Source organism: Schistocerca americana, chromosome 10 (assembly GCF_021461395.2).
Source record: "Schistocerca americana isolate TAMUIC-IGC-003095 chromosome 10, iqSchAmer2.1, whole genome shotgun sequence".
In the NCBI taxonomy this organism is placed as follows: Eukaryota; Metazoa; Arthropoda; class Insecta; order Orthoptera; family Acrididae; genus Schistocerca; species Schistocerca americana.
Window position 1 is genome coordinate 153836599 of NC_060128.1, and position 19756 is coordinate 153856354.

At 45.9% G+C, this 19756-nt stretch overlaps 1 protein-coding gene across 1 annotated transcript in view; it reads right to left on the minus strand.

The window, feature by feature from the left end:
• The window catches only part of LOC124552588 (multiple epidermal growth factor-like domains protein 10), a 112719-nt gene that overhangs the window by 41777 nt on the left and 51186 nt on the right, over positions 1-19756 (minus strand). Inside the window, exon 4 of the mRNA XM_047126913.1 lies at positions 15139-15269. Within this exon, the coding sequence (XP_046982869.1) occupies positions 15139-15269 (131 nt within the window). The remainder of the gene's footprint in view (positions 1-15138; positions 15270-19756) is intronic.

Below are 19756 nucleotides of genomic sequence, written 5' to 3' on the forward strand. Positions count from 1 at the left end.
GACACATTTATATGGCCTAAGGCTGAAATTGCAATCGTGAAAAAAGGAAGTGTTACAGTCACTGTGTAAAAAGTTAATTAAGAAGCACAAGGAGATCCAGTATCGCGAAAGGTGAGTCACATCTTCTGCAAAGTGAGAGATCAGAATGTGCGTTCGGCAGGTTTCCATCAAAGGTCCAATACTGTACCGTCTCTTAACGATTTATCATTTTGTTTGTTTCACGAGAGCAAAATAGTGCTTTCCTTCGGATGCTCCAGAAATCAAACTGCAAAATATCAGAGCAGCCAAAATCAGTCATTCAGCTCTGATGGCCAAAATGTAGAGCACAAGTGAATACAATTCAAAAGCATTGTACAATACTCCGTAACCAAATATCTGCCCAGTTAAAGTTGTGAGCAGTGAGAAAGAGTTAATGTGGTTCTTTATACGCGTTGAGAACGTTCCTACAAAAGGAAAGAGACTCTTGCCACAGATTTAAGCGATTGGCAGTGCATAGTTAAGATAAAAACTGAACAAGACAAACTGAGCGTAGGAAGAGCAAAATATTTCCAACTGATCTGACTAAAATTCCTAAGAGTTTCTGGTCCTACATAAAGTCAGTAAACTGATCGAAACCAGCTATTTAGTCCTCTGATTAACTTACCGACCAATGGGAACGTATAGTGTGGTTCTTCCGTACTGTCCCTCATGCTGAAGAACGGCGGGATAGAGAACAGCCACGCGATTGGTTAGAAGCGCCATGTCACGGATTGCACGGCCCCTCCCGCCGGAGGTTAGTCATGTGTGTGTGTGTGTGTGTGTGTGTGTGTGTGTGTGTGTGTGTGTTGTTGTTGTTGTTGTTGTTGTTAGCGTAAGTTAGTTTAAGTAGTGTGTAAATCTAGGGACCGATGACCTCCAGTTTGGTCCTTTGGGAATTAAAAGACTGTAAGTAAGCTGATTCGGTTTCAATGTTAGTAACGCCACGTAGTGCTCTGTATGAAAATCACTGACTGTGCCGTGTGCAGTCTGTGGCTGGTTGGACTCATCGTTAGAATATTCGCTTGTGTAGTGTTGGGCAGTTGGAGGTGAGCCGCCAGCAGTGGTGGATGTGGACAGAGAGATGCCAGAGTTTTGAGAGGTTACTATAAGCGTACGATCTGGACGTGTGTCCGTCAGAAAAAGGAAATTTGTAAGATTGGATGTGATGAACTGATATATATATATATATATATATATACAATGACTTTTGAACACTATTAAGGGCCGGCCGGTGTGGCCGAGCGGTTCTAGGCGCTTTAGTCTGGAACCGCGCCACCGCTACGGTCGCAGGTTCGAATCCTGCCTCGGACATCGATGTGTGTGATGTCTTTAGGTTAGTTAGGTTTAAGCATTTCTAAGTTCTGGGGGACTGATGACCTCAGATGTTAAGTCCCATAGTGCTCAGAGCTATTTCAACCATTTTTGAACACTATTAAGGTAAAATACATTGATTGTTCTCTGTCAAAATCTTTCATTTGCTAACTATGGCTATCAGTAGTTAGTGCCTTCAGCACTTAGAATCTTTTATTCAGCTGGCAGTATTCGCGCTCGCTGTATTGCAGTGGTTCGAGTAACGAAGATTTTTGTGAGGTAAGCGATTCGTGAAAGGTATAGGTTCTTGTTAGTCAGGGCCATTCCTTTGTAGGGATTATTGAAAGTCAGATTGAATTGCGATAAAAAATATAGTGTGTCAGTTCAGTGATGATCAGAATAAGTAAAGAGAGAACTGTCTGAGTACGTTCAGTTTTGCTCAGCTGTTTGGAAATCAAGGTTCAACATTTGAACACTTGATAGAGAACAACTCTGGCAATGTTTTTCCAACAATGAAGTATGGTGTGAATGGGGCCTATGGTTAGAGACAAAAGAAGTGTACCGGAGAAAGTCTATGAAATAATATTAATTTACCAAATTCGTGGAGACATAAGAATGGATGTGTAAGTCTCCAAATTGATATGCCCTAAAGAAAATAAAATAATGCAACATTGAAGATCAAATTTTCTCAGGTGTTTTGTCGTGTTGCTGATCCTTCACAGGTCCTATAGTTGCAAGGAAAAAGACAAGAATCTGATGTCTATGAACTCATTTTGTGTAACGAATTGGCGGGGTTATCAGCTAGGGACTGTCGCCTAACGAAAGACTATAAAGAGTAACGAAGGACCGTCTGTGCGGATTTGATTGCACTTTACGAGGCTGACTGTCTCATTTTTTGTCGAACTACGTCCGAGGGGAAGAAAGATTCGGTTCATCACTTCGCATCGGAAACGGAACTGGAATCCGTGGAGTAACGCCACACCACATGTACTCCGAAGAAAAAGTTCGAAACCGCACCGTCAAACGTTAAAGTTATGGCGGCGGTCTTCTGGGACTCTGAGGGCCTTATTCTGTTTGACGTGCTCCCTCACGGTGCAACATTCAAGTCGTAAGTATTTTGCTACCTTCAGGAACCGACTTCAGCGCGTTCGTCGATACAAAAATGCAAAGGAACTTCTCAGTGACACCGGAAGTCCGCATCCACGGGGAGCTCACAAAACTTCACTCGACTTTTCTTATTCATCCACCCTACAGCCATTTGTTTGGCCCCAATGAAGAATGCACTTGTAACACCAATATCGATCGTGAGTAGTTTATACTGTGTAATTATGTGTATGTGACTGTGAAGTGTTTATTCTTTACTAATGAAGGTCGTTGAATTGAAGTTTGTAATATATGTATTATGAAAACTAAAATAATATTTAAAATCTTTGTTAAGTAAGTATGTTCAGTATGAGAAATTGTACTTTGAATGCTAGTTCATGCTTAGGGAACCTGTATAGTATAAAAGGTGTAGGGAACCCCCTCCGTTACGGAAGTGGCTTGGCGAGCATTAAAAGGTGGATTTGGTGGTCGATCTGGGCAGCTAATGGGCGAGCATGCTACTTAGTCAGTGGCTAGCCGTTGTACGGTTGACATCGACGGTGCCAAGTGAGGCATTTGGAAGCTAATCTACACTACTGGCCATTAAAATTGCCACACAACGAAGATGACGTGCTACAGACGCGAAATTTAACCGACAGGAAGAAGATGCTGTGATATTCAAATCATTAGCTTTTCAGAGCATTCACACGAGGTTGGCGCCGGTGGCGACACCTACAACGTGCTGACATGAGGAAAGTTTCCAACCGATTTCTCACACACAAACAGCAGTTGACCGGCGTTGCCTGGTGAAACGTTGTTGTGATGCATCGTGTAAGGGGGAGAAATGCGTAACATCACGTTTCCGACTTTGATAAAGGTCGGATTGTAGCCTATCGCGATTGCGGTATACCGTATCGCGACATTGCTGCTCGCGTTGGTCAGCGTCCAATGACTGTTAGCAGAATATGGAATCGGTGGGTTCAGGAGGGTAATACGGAACGCCGTGCTGGATCCCAACGGTCTCGTATCACTAGCAGTCGAAATGACGGGCATCTTATCCGCATGGCTGTAACGGATCGTGCAACCACGTCTCGATCCATGAGTCAAAAGATGGGGACGTTTACAAGACAACAACCATCTGCACGAACAGTTCGACGATGTTTGCAGCAGCACCGACTATCAGCTTGGAGACCATGGCTGCGGTTACCCTTGACGCTGTATCACAGACAGGAGCGCCTGCGATGGTGTACTCGACGACGAACCTGGGAGCACGAATGACAAAAAGGAATTTTTTCGGTTGAAACTAGGTTCTGAGTACAGCATCATGATGGTCGCTTCCGTGTTTGGCGACATGTCGGTGAACGCACATTGTAAGCGTGTATTCGTCATCGCCATACTGGCGTATCACCCGGCGTAATGGTATGGGGTGCCATTGGTTACACGTCTCGGCCACGTCTTGTTCGCATTGACGGCACTTTTAACAGTGGACGTTACATTCCAGATGTGTTACGACCCGTGGCTCTACCCTTCATTCGATCCGCATGTTGCACGCCCTGTACTGGCCTTTCTGGACACAGAAAATGTTCGACTGCTGCCCTGGCCAGTACATTCTACATCCACATCTACATTTATACTCCGCAAGCCACCAAACGGTGTGTGGCGGAGGGCACTTTACATGCCACTGTCATTACCTCCGTTTCCTACTCGCGTATGGCTCGCGGGAAGAACGACTGTCGGAAAGCCTCCGTGCGCGCTCGAATCTCTCTAATTTTACATTCATGATCTCCTCGGGAGGTATAAGTAGGGGGAAGCAATATATTCGATACATCCAGAAACGCACCCTCTCGAAAGCTGCCGTACAAGCTACACCGCGATGCAGAGCGCCTCTCTTGCAGAGTCTGCCACTTGAGTTTGCTAAACATCTCCGTAACGCTATCACGCTTACCAAATAGCCCTGTGACGAAACGCGCCGTTCTTCTTTGGATCTTCTCTATCTCCTCCATCAACCCGATCTGGTACGGATCCCACACTGATGAGCAATACTCAAGTATAGGTCGAACGAGTGTTTTGTAAGCTACCTCCTTTGTTGATGGACTACATTTTCTAAGGACTCTCCCAATGAATCTCAACCTGGCACCCGCCTTACCAACAATTAATTTTATATGATCATTCCACTTCAAATCGTTCCGTATCCATACTCCCAGATATTTTACAGAAGTAACTGTTACCAGTGTTTGTTCCGCAATCATATAATCATACAATAAAGGATCCTTCTTTCTATGTATTCGCAATACATTACATTTGTCTATGTTAAGGGTCAGATGCCACTCCCTGCACCAAGTGGCTATCCGCTGCAGATCTTCCTGCATTTCGCTACAATTTTCTAATGCTGCAACTTCTCTGTATACTACAGCATCGTCCGCGAAAAGCCGCATGGAACTTCCGACACTATCTACTAGGTCATTTATATATATTGTGAAAAGCAATGGTCCCGTAAAACTGCCCTGTAGCACGCCAGATCTCTCATCAATTAAAACGTCTGGTCAATGGTGGCCGAGCAACTGGCTCGTCACAATACGCCAGTCACTACTCTTGATGTACTGGGGTATCGTGTTGAAGCTGCATGGGCAGCTGTACCAGTACACGCCATCCAAACTCTGACTATATGCCCAGGCGTATCAAAGCCGTTATTACGGCCAGAGGTGGTTGTTCTGGGTACTGATTTCTGAGAATCTATGCACCCAAATTGCGTGAATATGTAATCACATGTCAGTTGTAGTATAATATATTTGTCTAAAATGTGAAGACATCGAAAAAGACATGATTGTCGGAAGGACAGACTCAGCATACAGGAAAGTCAAAACAACCTTTGGTGGCATTAAAAGCAACGGCGGTAACATTAAGAGTGCAACGGGAATTCCACTGTTAAATGCAGAGGAGAGAGCAGATAGGTCGAAAGAATACATTGAAAGCCTCTATGAGGGTGAAGATTTGTCTGATGTGATAGAAGAAGGAACAGGAGTCGATTTAGAAAAGACAGGGGATGCAGTATTAGAATCGGAATTTAAAAGAGCTTTGCAGGACTTACGCTCAAATAAGGCAGAAGGGATAGATAACATTCCATCAGAATTTCTAAAATCATTGGGGGAAGTGGCAACAAAACGACTATTCACGTTGGTGTGTAGAATATATGAGTCTGGCGATATACCATCTGACTTTCGGAAAAGCATCATCCACACAATTCCGAAGTCGGTAAGAGCTGACAAGTGCGAGAATTATCACACAATCAGCTTAACAGCTCATGCATCGAAGCTGCTTATAAGAATAATATACAGAAGAATGGAAATGAAAATTGAGAATGCGCTAGGTGACGATCAGTTTGGCTTTAGGAAAAGTAAAGGGACGAGAGAGGCAATTCCGACGTTACAGCTAATAATGGAAGCAAGGCTAAAGAAAAACCAAGACACTTTCATAGGATTTGTCGACCTGGAAAAAGCGTTCGACAATATAAAATGGTGCAAACTGTTCGAGATTCTGAAAAAAGTACGGGTAAGCTATAGGGAGAGACGGGTCATATACAATATGTACAACAACCAAGAGGGAATAATAAGAGTAGACGATCAAGAACGAAGTGCTCGTATTAAGAAGGGTGTAAGACAAGGCTGTAGCCTTTCGCCCCTACTCTTCAATCTGTACATCGAGGAAGCAATGATGGAAATAAAAGAAAGGTTCAGAAGTGGAATTAAAATACAAGGTGAAAGGATATCAATGATACGATTCGCTGATGACATTGCTATCCTGAGTGAAAGTGAAGAAGAATTAAATGATCTGCTGAACGGAATGGTCTAATGAGTACACAGTATGGTTTCAGAGTAAATCGGAGAAAGACGAAGGTAATGAGAAGTAGTAGAAATGAGAACAGCGGGAACTTAACATCAGGATTGGTGGTCACGAAGTCAATGACGTTAAGGAATTCTGCTACCTAGACAGTAAAATAACCAATGGCGAACGGAGCAAGGAGGACATCAAAAGCAGACTCGCTATGGAAAAAAGGCATTTTTGGCCAAATGAAGTCTACTAATATCAAATACCGGCCTTAATTTGAGGAAGAAAGTTCTGAGGATGTACGTCTGGAGTACAGCATTGTATGGTAGTGAAACATGGACTGTGGGAAAACCGGAACAGAAGAGAATCGAAGCATCTGAGATGTGGTGCTATAGACGAATGTTGAAAATTAGGTGGACTGATAAGGTAAGGAATGAGAAGGTTCTACGCAGAATAGGAGGGGAAAGGAATATGTGGATTGGTTGGTTGGTTGGTTTGGGGAAGGAGACCAGACAGCGAGGTCATCGCTCTCATCGGATTAGGGAAGGACGGGGAAGGAAGTCGGCCGTGCCCTTTGAAAGGAACCATCCCGGCATTTGCCTGGAGGGGATTTAGGGAAATCACGGAAAACCTAAATCAGGATGGCCGGACGCGGGATTGAACCGTCGTCCTCCCGAATGCGAGTCCAGTGTCTAACCACTGCGCCACCTCGCTCGGTGAATATGTGGAAAACACTGATAAGAAGAAGGGACAGAATGATAGGACATCTGCTAAGACATGAGGGAATGACTTCCATGGTACTAGAGGAAGCTGTAGAGGGCAAAAACTGTAGAGGAAGACAGAGATTGGAATACGTCAAGCAAATAATTGAGGACGCAGGTTGCAAGTGCTACTCTGAGATGAAGAGGTTAGCACATTAGCACAGGAAAGGAATTCGTGGCGGGCCGTATCAAACCAGTCGGTAGACTGATGACAAAAAAAAAAAAAAAAAAATGGATACCCGTTTATATTCTGCATTTCTTCTTGGTGTAGCAATTTTAATGGCGAGTAGTGTATATTGAAAACTTGCCTCGGATGTGGATTTGTCTGTCGAATGGTATTACGGAATGCCTCTAAAACGAGAAAAATACGTCGCCTAGAAGAATTCCTAAAGAGCATGGGACCAGTCAGCCGCCTCATTTCTTGCCACCCCTATTGCGCCACTGCTCCGCCAACTTCAGGAACACAGATATGTAATATAGCATGGACCAGTATATTTGTGTGAGTGTTTGCAATAATAATCGAAGTGCTATAAACTTGTGTTTTGAACCCTAACTTTATTCAGATCATGAACCGATGCAGGATGCTTTCCTAAGTGCGCAGAAAACCGAGTACCCTGTGTCTAATCAAACGATGATTTGTTTGTGTGTGTTAAATGTGCAATAATTCAGTGCCAAAGTATATAAAATACCTGCTTCACAGGTGATGAAAAGGCACACAGAATTAAACTTATTTGAAAAGTAATGTAGCCTTGATTGCTGTCATGAATGTTTTTGTTGAGATTAATCGAGTACAGCGTTGAGTAATTAGCTTTGAAGGATGAAAATTTAAACTATTCGAAGTAGGAGTAATAATTAATTATGACAGAACTGAACTTAACTGCAGAAATTATCGTAGAGTTTGCCTAATGAGACAGTATCAGTTTATGGGTCCACAATTATATTCTTCTCATACCAAAAAGATATTTGGAATATTAGCTTTACTAAAGAAATCAGATATTTGCATATTAATGAGAATATAAAAATTGTATATGTGGTATTGTTTAATTATATTTGTAATATTTCTAGGCCATTTAAGTCAGAACTCTTTCCATGCCCAAATTTAGTTCAGTGTCCCGTACAGTTTCATCTTAATACTGTGTTACGTAATGATTGTGATTACGACTGTTACTATGAGGGCTGAAGGAAAATCTTTCATTCTATGATTACTAGCTGTTGCATTAATAGTAACTATTGCTACCCACCACTTAGATCGTCCTGTATTCTTGTGTATCCAATGCACTGTTCAAAGGGAGTGTTAATGAAAGTTACTTTAGCTGCTCATGTTCAATTTCCCTGAACATAATGTTTGTAATTATTATGCCAAGTAGGCTGGCGACCGTTTGTTATTTCATTTTTATGCACTTCTCAACTCTCATTAACCCCAAAGTAATGTTTTCTATTAATTGCCAATGATACGAAATTACTGTTTGATACCCTCTCTCCATTAGGTAAAAACACGGTCAAACATCAAATTCCTCCCAGAAGGTAACGCTAGTTTGTGAGCATATTGTTACACTTGGCGCAAACTTGCAATATAGTGTTATACACTCTGTGGGAAGCAGTACGTAGATGATGCAAGGTTATTGATGCAGTTGACCAGTAGAATGGCACCGTGCGGTCATACAGGCCCAATAAAGTGGCGCAAGGCCGTCGCATTGAACGGAGATTAGGTTGAAAAGTGGCTTTTTGTAGCCAAAAGAGTGGGGACTGAGGTGGTGTAGTGGAATGGTCAATAAAACCAATCTTCTTTTGGGAAAAAAAGTATTACATTACTTACTAAACGCCGATGGTATGATGCCGGTGGATATAGTACAGTACTTTTAAACTGCAGATTGTGTACAGTAAAGGCAACCTTTCTTTCAAAAAAAATGGTTCAAATGGCTCTGAGCACTATGGGACTCAACTGCTGAGGTCATTAGTCCCCTAGAACTTAGAACTAGTTAAACCTAACTAACCTAAGGACATCACACACATCCATGCCCGAGGCAGGATTCGAACCTGCGACCGTAGCGGTCTCGTGGTTCCAGACTGCAGCGCCAGAACCGCGCGGCCACTTCGGCCGGCCAACCTTTCTTTAAAAACTGTCGAATCGTCATTGCTTTTCTTTTATTGTGGTCTAAGAGAGGCGAAACGGTGCCCTGGTAGAGGATGTCTGCAGAGAGCTATGCCATGACAGGAACTCTTTTCGTGCTTCAGGGAACTGGAAGCTTCAACCCAAGGACACTCAGTCCTCGTATACTGAGCCGTGCTGCAGCTCGCGTTGGTACTGTTTGTAGGTTTCGTTCCTTCGTTGGAGGCCAGACCACATCGTTTGGTTGACGTGGTTGCGGTTTTTGTCTACGTCTCGTGTTTACTGGCGCCACTTGGTTTCACAAGCAGTGCCTATCTGCTAGTGGCAGCAGCGGCGGTTATCTGTATGTAGTAACTGTTGCCCTATCTTTGGGGCGACGTCGTGGTTCTTCCGGGTCGTGTCAGTGTGAAAGTTCGGTTGGGGACTCAGGAGGAGCCAGGTCCGCGCTGTGCCAGAACACGCCGGGACCGCTGGCGGGCACGCATGGACTGCCGGATGGAAGGGCTGTGGTCACGAGGGTGCATGACCTCGTCGTAAACCGGATCCTGCAAGCTTCAAGCTGAGTGCATTTGGATTCAAGTAGAGAAACCTCCTCCATTGTGAGATTCTCCAGTGACTTGGGTTCATGTTGCTGCTCGTAGTGTCGCTGAAGCGAAGAGCAGCGAGTGGAGTGCTTGGGGAACGAGGATCTGATTGGTTTACCTCGACCTCTTGTTACTACTTATTGCGTTCAGTTTGTTACTATTTGTTTAGTTCAACCAGCGGTATTTTTCCTGCCTCATGGCCGCTAACGCCCCATTTACCCCCCCATGGGGTTGTGTATGTAACGGCAGTGTACGTTTCCTCGCTTTGCCGCTGCTGTCTGGTGAGGCGTGTAGTTTTGCTTTCTTGATTGTAGGCCGGTTCGCGATTCTTCTACCTTGGTGGTAGTGGTTCCTTTCTCGTTCCGGGCGCTCTAAGCACAGTATTATGCAGGCGGAGTCCAGACCGCCGGTCCCGGCTTTGGCGTATTGTTCCATCGTTGCATTTGGTTTTTCGGACGTCAGGTAGCTTCAGCAAGATTATTATTACTCACTCGTTAGACTGCCACTAGTCTGAGTTACCATCTTGCGAAGTGAATGCGATTCTTGGCTGCCTATATCATCGCTCGAAACCTACTCAGAGGTCGATTCCTGGAGCACCGTCTGTGATTGGCCCTTGTGTGTTTTATTATTGTATTATTTATTGCAATATTTCTAAATTTTGTAATATACACTCCTGGAAATTGAAATAAGAACACCGTGAATTCATTGTCCCAGGAAGGGGAAACTTTATTGACACATTCCTGGGGTCAGATACATCACATGATCACACTGACAGAACCACAGGCACATAGACACAGGCAACAGAGCATGCACAATGTCGGCACTAGTACAGTGTATATCCACCTTTCGCAGCAATGCAGGCTGCTATTCTCCCATGGAGACGATCGTAGAGATGCTGGATGTAGTCCTGTGGAACGGCTTGCCATGCCATTTCCACCTGGCGCCTCAGTTGGACCAGCGTTCGTGCTGGACGTGCAGACCGCGTGAGACGACGCTTCATCCGGTCCCAAACATGCTCAATGGGGGACAGATCCGGAGATCTTGCTTGCCAGGGTAGTTGACTTACACCTTCTAGAGCACGTTGGGTGGCACGGGATACATGCGGACGTGCATTGTCCTGTTGGAACAGCAAGTTCCCTTGCCGGTCTAGGAATGGTAGAACGATGGGTTCGATGACGGTTTGGATGTACCGTGCACTATTCAGTGTCCCCTCGACGATCACCAGTGGTGTACGGCCAGTGTAGGAGATCGCTCCCCACACCATGATGCCGGGTGTTGGCCCTGTGTGACTCGGTCGTATGCAGTCCTGATTGTGGCGCTCACCTGCACGGCGCCAAACACGCATACGACCATCATTGGCACCAAGGCAGAAACGACTCTCATCGCTGAAGACGACACGTCTCCATTCGTCCCTCCATTCACGCCTGTCGCGACACCACTGGAGGCGGGCTGCACGATGTTGGGGCGTGAGCGGAAGACGGCCTAACGGTGTGCGGGACCGTAGCCCAGCTTCATGGAGACGGTTGCGAATGGTCCTCGCCGATACCCCAGGAGCAACAGTGTCCCTAATTTGCTGGGAAGTGGCGGTGCGGTCCCCTACGGCACTGCGTAGGATCCTACGGTCTTGGCGTGCATCCGTGCGTCGCTGCGGTCCGGTCCCAGGTCGACGGGCACGTGCACCTTCCGCCGACCACTGGCGACAACATCGATGTACTGTGGAGACCTCACGCCCCACGTGTTGAGCAATTCGGCGGTACGTCCACCCGGCCTCCCGCATGCCCACTATACGCCCTCGCTCAAAGTCCGTCAACTGCACATACGGTTCACGTCCACGCTGTCGCGGCATGCTACCAGTGTTAAAGACTGCGATGGAGCTCCGTATGCCACGGCAAACTGGCTGACACTGACGGCTGCGGTGCACAAATGCTGCGCAGCTAGCGCCATTCGACGGCCAACACCGCGGTTCCTGGTGTGTCCCCTGTGCCGTGCGTGTGATCATTGCTTGTACAGCCCTCTCGCAGTGTCCGGAGCAAGTATGGTGGGTCTGACACACCGGCGTCAATGTGTTCTTTTTTCCACTTCCAGGAGTGTAATTGCCATTCTTGGCGTTACAGCAGGTTTAAATGGTTATGCTACCAAGTTTACTATCCTTTTGTCTCACCCGTTTGGTGATCAGTTGCCTGTCTTTTTAAATTAACCTTACTATTGGATTGCTGTTTTACACTATGTTCGTTAATTTTTTTTGTAATTGCCATTCTTGGCGTTGAAGGCCTTCAGCCGTGACTGTGGTTACTTGCCTGAAAATTCTAAATGCTTCTTTCTAATACATTATTTGCTGAGTCTGTATTTTATGCTCGTTCGATAAATTGTAACTCACTGAAAGCACTATTAATTACACAGTTGTTTATTCCTTCATTAATAAAGCGTGTTATCTCTATTTATTGCTGAGTCTGGAATTACCGTTTTAAAATAAAGGTGCGTAATTGCAAAAAGGGGAACCAATAGTAACTGATTACAGCGTCGTCCACACTCGTAACCGAATCCAGCCTTCCTTGACTACCAGATTTCATAGACTTTTCATAGACAAAGCCGCAGACGTTAGTGGTGTCGCTTCTATTCCAGTGGAACAGAGTTTCAAGTCAAGGCGGCTCACTGAACGGTATGCATTTTCCTTGTGTCTTAACTTGTTTACTGCTGGCTCCAAGAAGAGGACGACTTACGCTTCACTGGGTATTTGCAGTGTGTCCTAGAAGTGGAGAGGAGGAGGAGGAGATTAGTGTTTAACGTCCCATCGACAACGAGGTCATTAGAGACGGAGCGCAAGCTCGGGTGAGGGAAGGATGGGGAAGGAAATCGGCCGTGCCCTTTCAAAGGAACCATCCCGGCATTTGCCTGAAGCGATTTAGGGAAATCACGGAAAACCTAAATCAGGATGGCCGGAGACGGGATTGAACCGTCGTCCTCCCGAATGCGAGTAGAAGTGGAGAGACACAGTCAGCTTCGTCTTACGGTTTGAATAATGTCGTGTTTACGTGAATAGTACACTGTAATATACCGTCGAACAGACCTTGACGAGACAATATGGAATAAAAACACACACACACACACACACACACACACACACACACACACACACACACACACAAAAAAAAAAAAAAAAGCGTGTGCGGCTCACGTTGATGCCGTTCATAGCTTCGTGTATTGTAATAGCGATAGTGGCGTCTCGTTTCCTTAGTGTGTTCACTGGCGCCACTACATTTTCTGACCTTGTCTGTCCGCGAGTGGCAACAGCAGCGCTTATCGATAGCACGTACTGTAGTACTATCTTTGGAGCGGCCTCTAGTATTCGCGGCTCGTCGTGTGTCGGGGGGAGTTGAGTTGGGGCGGAGCAGCAGTGAGAGCCGGTCAGCCAGTACCCGCCTGACTGCTGGCAGCACACATGGACCGTTCGGCGGAACCATGTAGTCACCAGAGTTTTAGCTGAATGGACCGTGATATTATAGTGCAACTTTCACCTGTGTGTTTGTCTGCCTGTCGATGTGTTCTCACGGCAATGAGTTGTCAGTCGACGGTTTATACTGGGATCTTTCCCGTGCCTGACATGAGTGGGGACGACCGTTGGTTGTTCCTTCAGTCGGTCGTCACAGGGCACAACGCGCGTTTGGTTTTCCGACCGCTTCTGGCTTCTCTGTGTTTGTGACAACTTATAATTCTTCCACGGTGTTTCACAGTGACTTTTAGTATTGTTTGAGGCATTGTGGAATTGTCTTCGCGGATGCGTGTGTATCTTGTGTGGTTTTCTAATGTCCAGTTATTTAAATGATGCCTGCTTTCTGGTGTCGGTAGTGAGGCTTCGGACGGAGCAGCGAGGAGGTCCACAGCGCGAGGGCAGGCCGGGGCCGCTGGCGGCGTGAGGGCACTGTCGGACCGAGGGGCTGTAGCCGAGCACAGAACCCAGGACGTTTGAAGTTGAGTGAACCGTGTCCAGTACTGAGACTTCCATTGTTTGAGATCTCGCTGTTGTTCGCATGTTGCTGCTCCTGGGGTCAGTGAGACCAACCGCAACAAGTGGAGTCTGATAGGTTGGTGGAAGCTATTAGCCGCCTTCTACTGCCTGATGTTAGTTTGCATTTAGTGTTATTATGGCCGAAGTGCAACCATCGGTATCTTACTGCCTAGTAGCCGTTAACGCCCCAGTTACCTGCCCTGGAGGTTAGCGTATTTTGCAGCAGCATACTTTCCTCGTCTTGCCGATGCTGTCCGGCATGGCGTGTAGTTTGACAGCTTCCTTGATTGAGGGTATGGATAACTGTTTTCTTTGTCCACCTTGGTTATAGTGGTTCCTTCTGCCTTTTGGTGTTTCAGACACCGGACTCTGGAGACACAGAACTGTCTGTCACTTCGCTTTCGCCTGAATTATTCCATCGTTGGAATGGTTATCTGGTGTTAGGTGGATTTGCTAAGAAGGTTGGTTGGCTTTTAAACCGTCTCCACTTTGAGTTGTCATCCTTAGGTGAACATAACTCTTGACTGCCTGTCTCACTGCTTACACAGCTGTAGTCACCTTCCTCAGGTCGATCCAGGGACCACTGTCTGTGGATCACTCCGTCTTACGTGCTCAAATTATCACAATTGTTTAAAATTTGCCGTAATGGTTTAATTTGTAACTGCCTTCCTCACTTGTAATTCAGGCCTTCAGCCGTTGTGTATTCCGAAATTGCTTGTGGCTTTCAGCCGAGAAATAGTTTTAAATTGTGTCTTACTAAGGCCGGCAGCAGTGGCCGAGCGGTTCTGGGCGCTTTAGTCTGGAACCGCGCGACCGCTACGGTCGCAGGTTCGAATCCTGCCTCTGACATGGATGCTTCTGATGTCCTTAGGTTAGTTAGTTCTAAGTTCTAGGGTACTGATGACCTCAGATGTCGACTGCCATAGTGCTCAGAGCCATTTGAACCATTTGTCTTAGTAAGGCCTTCAGCTGTCACTGTAACTTGTTACAGTTTATTAACGTTGTTTAAAAAAGGGTTTTAGTATTTTAACGTCTAATTGTCAACCTTATTAGTAATTCAGGCCTTCAGCCGTTGAGTATTCTGAAATTGCTTCCTAGTAAGGTCTGCGACCGTCAGTGTAGTAAAATTTCTTAAAATGATTTTTGAGAGTTATTTTTTAAAGAAAGTGTGTTTTCTGTGCGTCCAACGGTAACTGATTAGGCCCCGTCCACACTTTTCCTGCTTTCCTTAAATCCAACGGCTTAAAAAAAAAAAAAAAAAAAAAAATGCAGCGTGCTATTTAAAAAGCATGTATAAAGCACAGTAATGCTTTAACCAACTTTCGGGTGGACTTACACTGTACTAATTGGCTGCTGCCAGGGATTTCCGTGTTCCTGTAGTGCTGCACCGTGAAGAGAGAGAGAGAGAGAGAGAGAGAGACCACCTGTACACTCACTCACCTGGCTTCTCGTATCCCGCGTCGCACGTGCAGGTGTTCAGGTCGGTACACGAGCCGTGTTCGCAGCCGCGGGCTTCGCAGGCTGACAGGCACGTCCCGTTGGTTCGCGCGTAGCCAGCCTTGCACGTGCAACTGAAAAATACGAGGCCGTTTAGCGCCACTTACAGTGAAGGCAGGTGTAACTCAAGCAGCAGATTTCGATCAAATAATTCGAAATTGTATCGCGAAAGGGAAGCCGTTACCTTGTGCCTCAGCTAAAATCGCATTCGGGAGGACGACGGTTCAATCCGATCTCCGGCCATCCTGATTTAGGTTTTCCGTGATTTCCCTAAATCGTTTCAGGCAAATGCTGCGGTGGTTCCTTTGAAAGGGCACGGCCGATTTCCTTCCCAACCCTTCCCTAACCTGAGCTTGCGCTCCGTCTCTAATGACCTCGTTGTCGACGGGACGTTAAACACTAACCACCACCACCACCTCAGCTAAAAAGTGTGCGTATCTTTCCTGAATACAGACATCTCATCTCAAGATGTAAACCCGACACAGATCTACATTTCTAATCCCTTCACAAAGTACACTACTGGTCATTAAAATTGCTACACATCGAAGATGACGTGCCACAGACGCCAAATTTAATCGACAGGAAGAAGATACTGCGATATGAAAATGAGTAGCTTTTCAAAGCATTCACACGAGGTTGGCGCCGGTGGCGACACCTACAACGTGCTGACATGAGGAAAGTTTCCAACCGATTTCTCATACACAAACAGCAGTTGACCGGCGTTGAATGGTGAAACGTTGTTGTTATGCCTCGTGTGAGGAGGAGGAACCCGTACCATCACGTTTCCGACTTTTGATAAACGTCGGATTGTAGCCTATCGCGATTGCGGTTTACCGTATCGCGACATTGCTGCTCGCGTTGGTCAGCGTCCAATGACTGTTAGCAGAATATGCAATCGGTGGGTTCGGGAGTGTAATACGGAACGCCGTGCTGGATCCCAACGGCCTCTTATCACTAGCAGTCGAAATGACGGGCATCTTATCCACATGGATGTAACGGATCGTGCAACCACGTCTCGATCCCTGAGTCAACAGATGGGGACGTTTACAAGACAACAACGATCTGCACGAACAGTTCGACGATGTTTGCAGCAGCACCGACTATCAGCTTGGAGACCATGGCTGCGGTTACCTTTGACGCTGTATCACAGACAGGAGCGCCTGCAATGGTGTACTCGACGACGAACCTGGGTGCACGAATGGCAAAACGCCATTTTTTCGGTTGAATCTAGGTTCTGTATGCAGCATCATGATGGTCGCATCAGTGTTTGGCGACATCGCGGTGAACGCACATTGTAAGCGTGTAATCGTCATCGCCATACTGGCGTATCACCCAGCGTGATGGTATGGGGTGCCATTGGTTACACGTTTCAGTCACCTCTTGTTCGCACTGACGGCACTTTGAACAGTGGACGTTATATTTCAGATGTGTTACGATCCGTGGCTCTACCCTTCATTCGATCGCTGCGAAACCCTACATTTCAGCAGGATAATGCACGACCGCATGTTGCGCGTCCTCTACGGGCCTTTCTGGATACAGAAAATGTTCGACTACTGCCCTGGCCAGCACATTCTCCATATCTCTTACCAATTGAAAACGTCTGGTCAATGTTGGCCGAGCAACTGGCTCGTCACAATACGCCAGTCACTACTCTTGATGAAATATGGTATCGTGTTGCAGCTGCATGTGCAGCTGTACCTGTACACGCCATCCAAGCTCTGTTTGACTCAATGCCCAGGCGTATCGAGGCCGTTATTACGGCCAGAGGTGGTTGTTCTGGGTACTGATTTCTCAGGATCTATGCACCCAAATTGAATGAAAATGTAATCACATGTCAGTTCTAGTATAATATATTTGTCCAATGAATACCCGTTTATCATCTGCATTTCTTCTTGGTGTAGCAATTTTAATGGCCAGTAGTGTATTTTCAATATAGGATTATTTAGTAATAAATTTTTTATGTAATTAATGATTTTGGTGATGGCATCAAGAAAATTCCGCGCTTTTTTTAACCGAAATGGGACGAGAAAAGCCATGCGTTGTCATTTTAATTGTATCAACTATGGGTTCTTCGTGAAAAATTGTAAATTACCTAAACAATGTCTTTCACCCTTGTTTCAGAAATTTGTGAAACAAGGCAAAAACAGTATTTGTTTGGTTAAAAATGTGTTGCATTACTTATTGAACGCCTCTCGCACATCATCTCACTGAAAGCCATAACCAACTCTGAGCGAAATTTTTGTTTCTTACTTTCATTCTATTATGTCATACGGGATGATATTGTGGCGGTAACTCGTCAGACCGGGTAAAAGTTTTTAACGTGTAATAAGACTGATTTGTGGCGTAAATTCAAGAGCATCATCTAGGAATCTGTTGAAGCAAATTTGTATTCTAACCACTGCTTCTCAGGATATTTATTCCTTAATGAAATTTGCTGCAAGTGATATGTCTCTATTTACAGCCAATAGCTCAATACATAGTATCAATACTAGGAATAAGAACAATCTATAACGCGTAAAGCCCGCATCTCGTGGTCGTGCGGTAGCGTTCTCGCTTCCCACGCCGGGGTTCCCGGATTCGATTCCCGGCGGGGTCGGGGATTTTCTCTGCCTGGTGATGGCTGGGTGTTGTGTGATGTCCTTAGGTTAGTTAGATTTAAGTAGTTCTAAGTTCTAGGGGACTGATGACCACAGATGTTAAGTCCCATAGTGCTCAGAGCCATTTTTTTATAACGCGTAAAACTTTGCTTCCACCGTTTACCGATAGGTGGCGACAACGGTGAGTAGCGGTCGAAAGAAACAGATCTCAGACGTCAGGCAGTTAGCTTGGACCTCGATCAACGTAACTTCATTTAAACATTAGTCGATTTGTGTCGGCATCATAAAGTTGTCCTTCATTGAAAATGTCAGTATACGAGCCTAATTATCGGCATTTGCGGGAGGTGTTACTGTTTTGTTTCAGTACGAAGAAAACAGCGGCTGAATCTCATCAATGCTCTCAGGTACGTATGGTAAGGACGCTGTTAGTGAGAGAACGTGTCGTGAGTGGTTTCAACGCCTCAAGAACTGTGATTTTAACGTCGTAGACCGGCATAGTGGTGGAAGAGAGAATGTTTTCGAAGATGCAGAATTGGAGAAATTGCTGAGTGAAGACCCGCGTCAAACTCAAGAAGAATTGGCACGATTAGTGCGAGTGACACAGCAAGCCATTTTAAAACGTCTCACGGCTATGCGCATGATTCAGAAAGAAGAAACTTGGGTCTCGGGTGAGCTGAAACCAAGAGGCGTTGTACGGCGTCTTTGTGTTTGTGAACAGTTGCTTCAGAGGCAAAAACTGAAGGGATTTCTGCATCGCATTGTGACCAGCGACGAAAAATGGGTTCATTATGATAACCCTAAACGCAAAAAGTTATGGGGATAACGGTTCAAATGGCTCTGAGCACTATGCGACTTAACTTCTGAGGTCATCAGTCGCCTAGAACTTAGAACTAATTAAACCTAACTAACCTAAGGACATCACACACATCCATGCCCGAGGCAGGATTCGAACCTGCGACCGTAGCGGTCGCTCGGCTCCAAACTGTAGCGCCTAGAACCGCACGGCCACTCCGGCCGGCTCATGGTGATATACCGGCCATGCTTCCACGTCGACGGCCAAACCGAATATTCACGGCTCCAAGGTCATGCTCTGCATTTGGGGGGACCGGCTCGGCGTCGTGTACTACGAGGTGTTAAAACCAAGTGAAACAATCACAGGTGCTCGTTATCGAACGCAATTAATGCGTCTGAGTAGAATATTAAAAGACAAACGGTCGCAATACAGGGAGAGGCACGATAAAGTCATTTTGTGGCATGGCAAAGTTCGACCCCACGTTACAAAAGAGCTCAAAACGTACTTGGAAACGTTAAAATTGGAAGTGCTAACCCACCCGCCGAATTCTCCAGCTATTGCTCCCTCTGACTATCACCTGTTTAGATCAATGGTGCATGGCCTGGCAGACCAACACTTCCGATCTCTCAGAAATTGGATCGATTCGTAGATCGCTTCAGAAGATGAACAATTTTTTTCGATGCGGGATTCGTACACTGCCCGAAATATGGGAGAAAGTAGTGGACAGCGATGGAAAATTCTTTGAACGATAGATGTGTACGCAATTTGTTTTATTCAAGCCTCAAATGTTGGGGAAAAAACGGCGGAAGCAAAGTTGTACATCTTGTACATAAAGTCTCTTATCTTGGTCCAATACAAAGGAAGACACATTTTCGCCGGCCGGTGTGGCCGTGCGGTTCTAGGCGCTTCAGTTTGGAACCGCGTGACTACTACGGTCGCAGATTCGAATCCCGCCTCGGGCATGGATGTGTATGATGTCCTTAGGTTGGTTGTTGTTGGTTCTTTTTGGGGAAGGAGACCAGACAGCGAGGTCATCGGTCTCATCGGATTAGGGAAGGACGGGGAAGGAAGTCGGCCGTGCCCTTTGAAAGGAATCATCCCGGGATTTGCCTGGAGCGATTTAGAGAAATCACGGAAAACCTAAATCAGGATGGCCGGACGCGGGATTGAA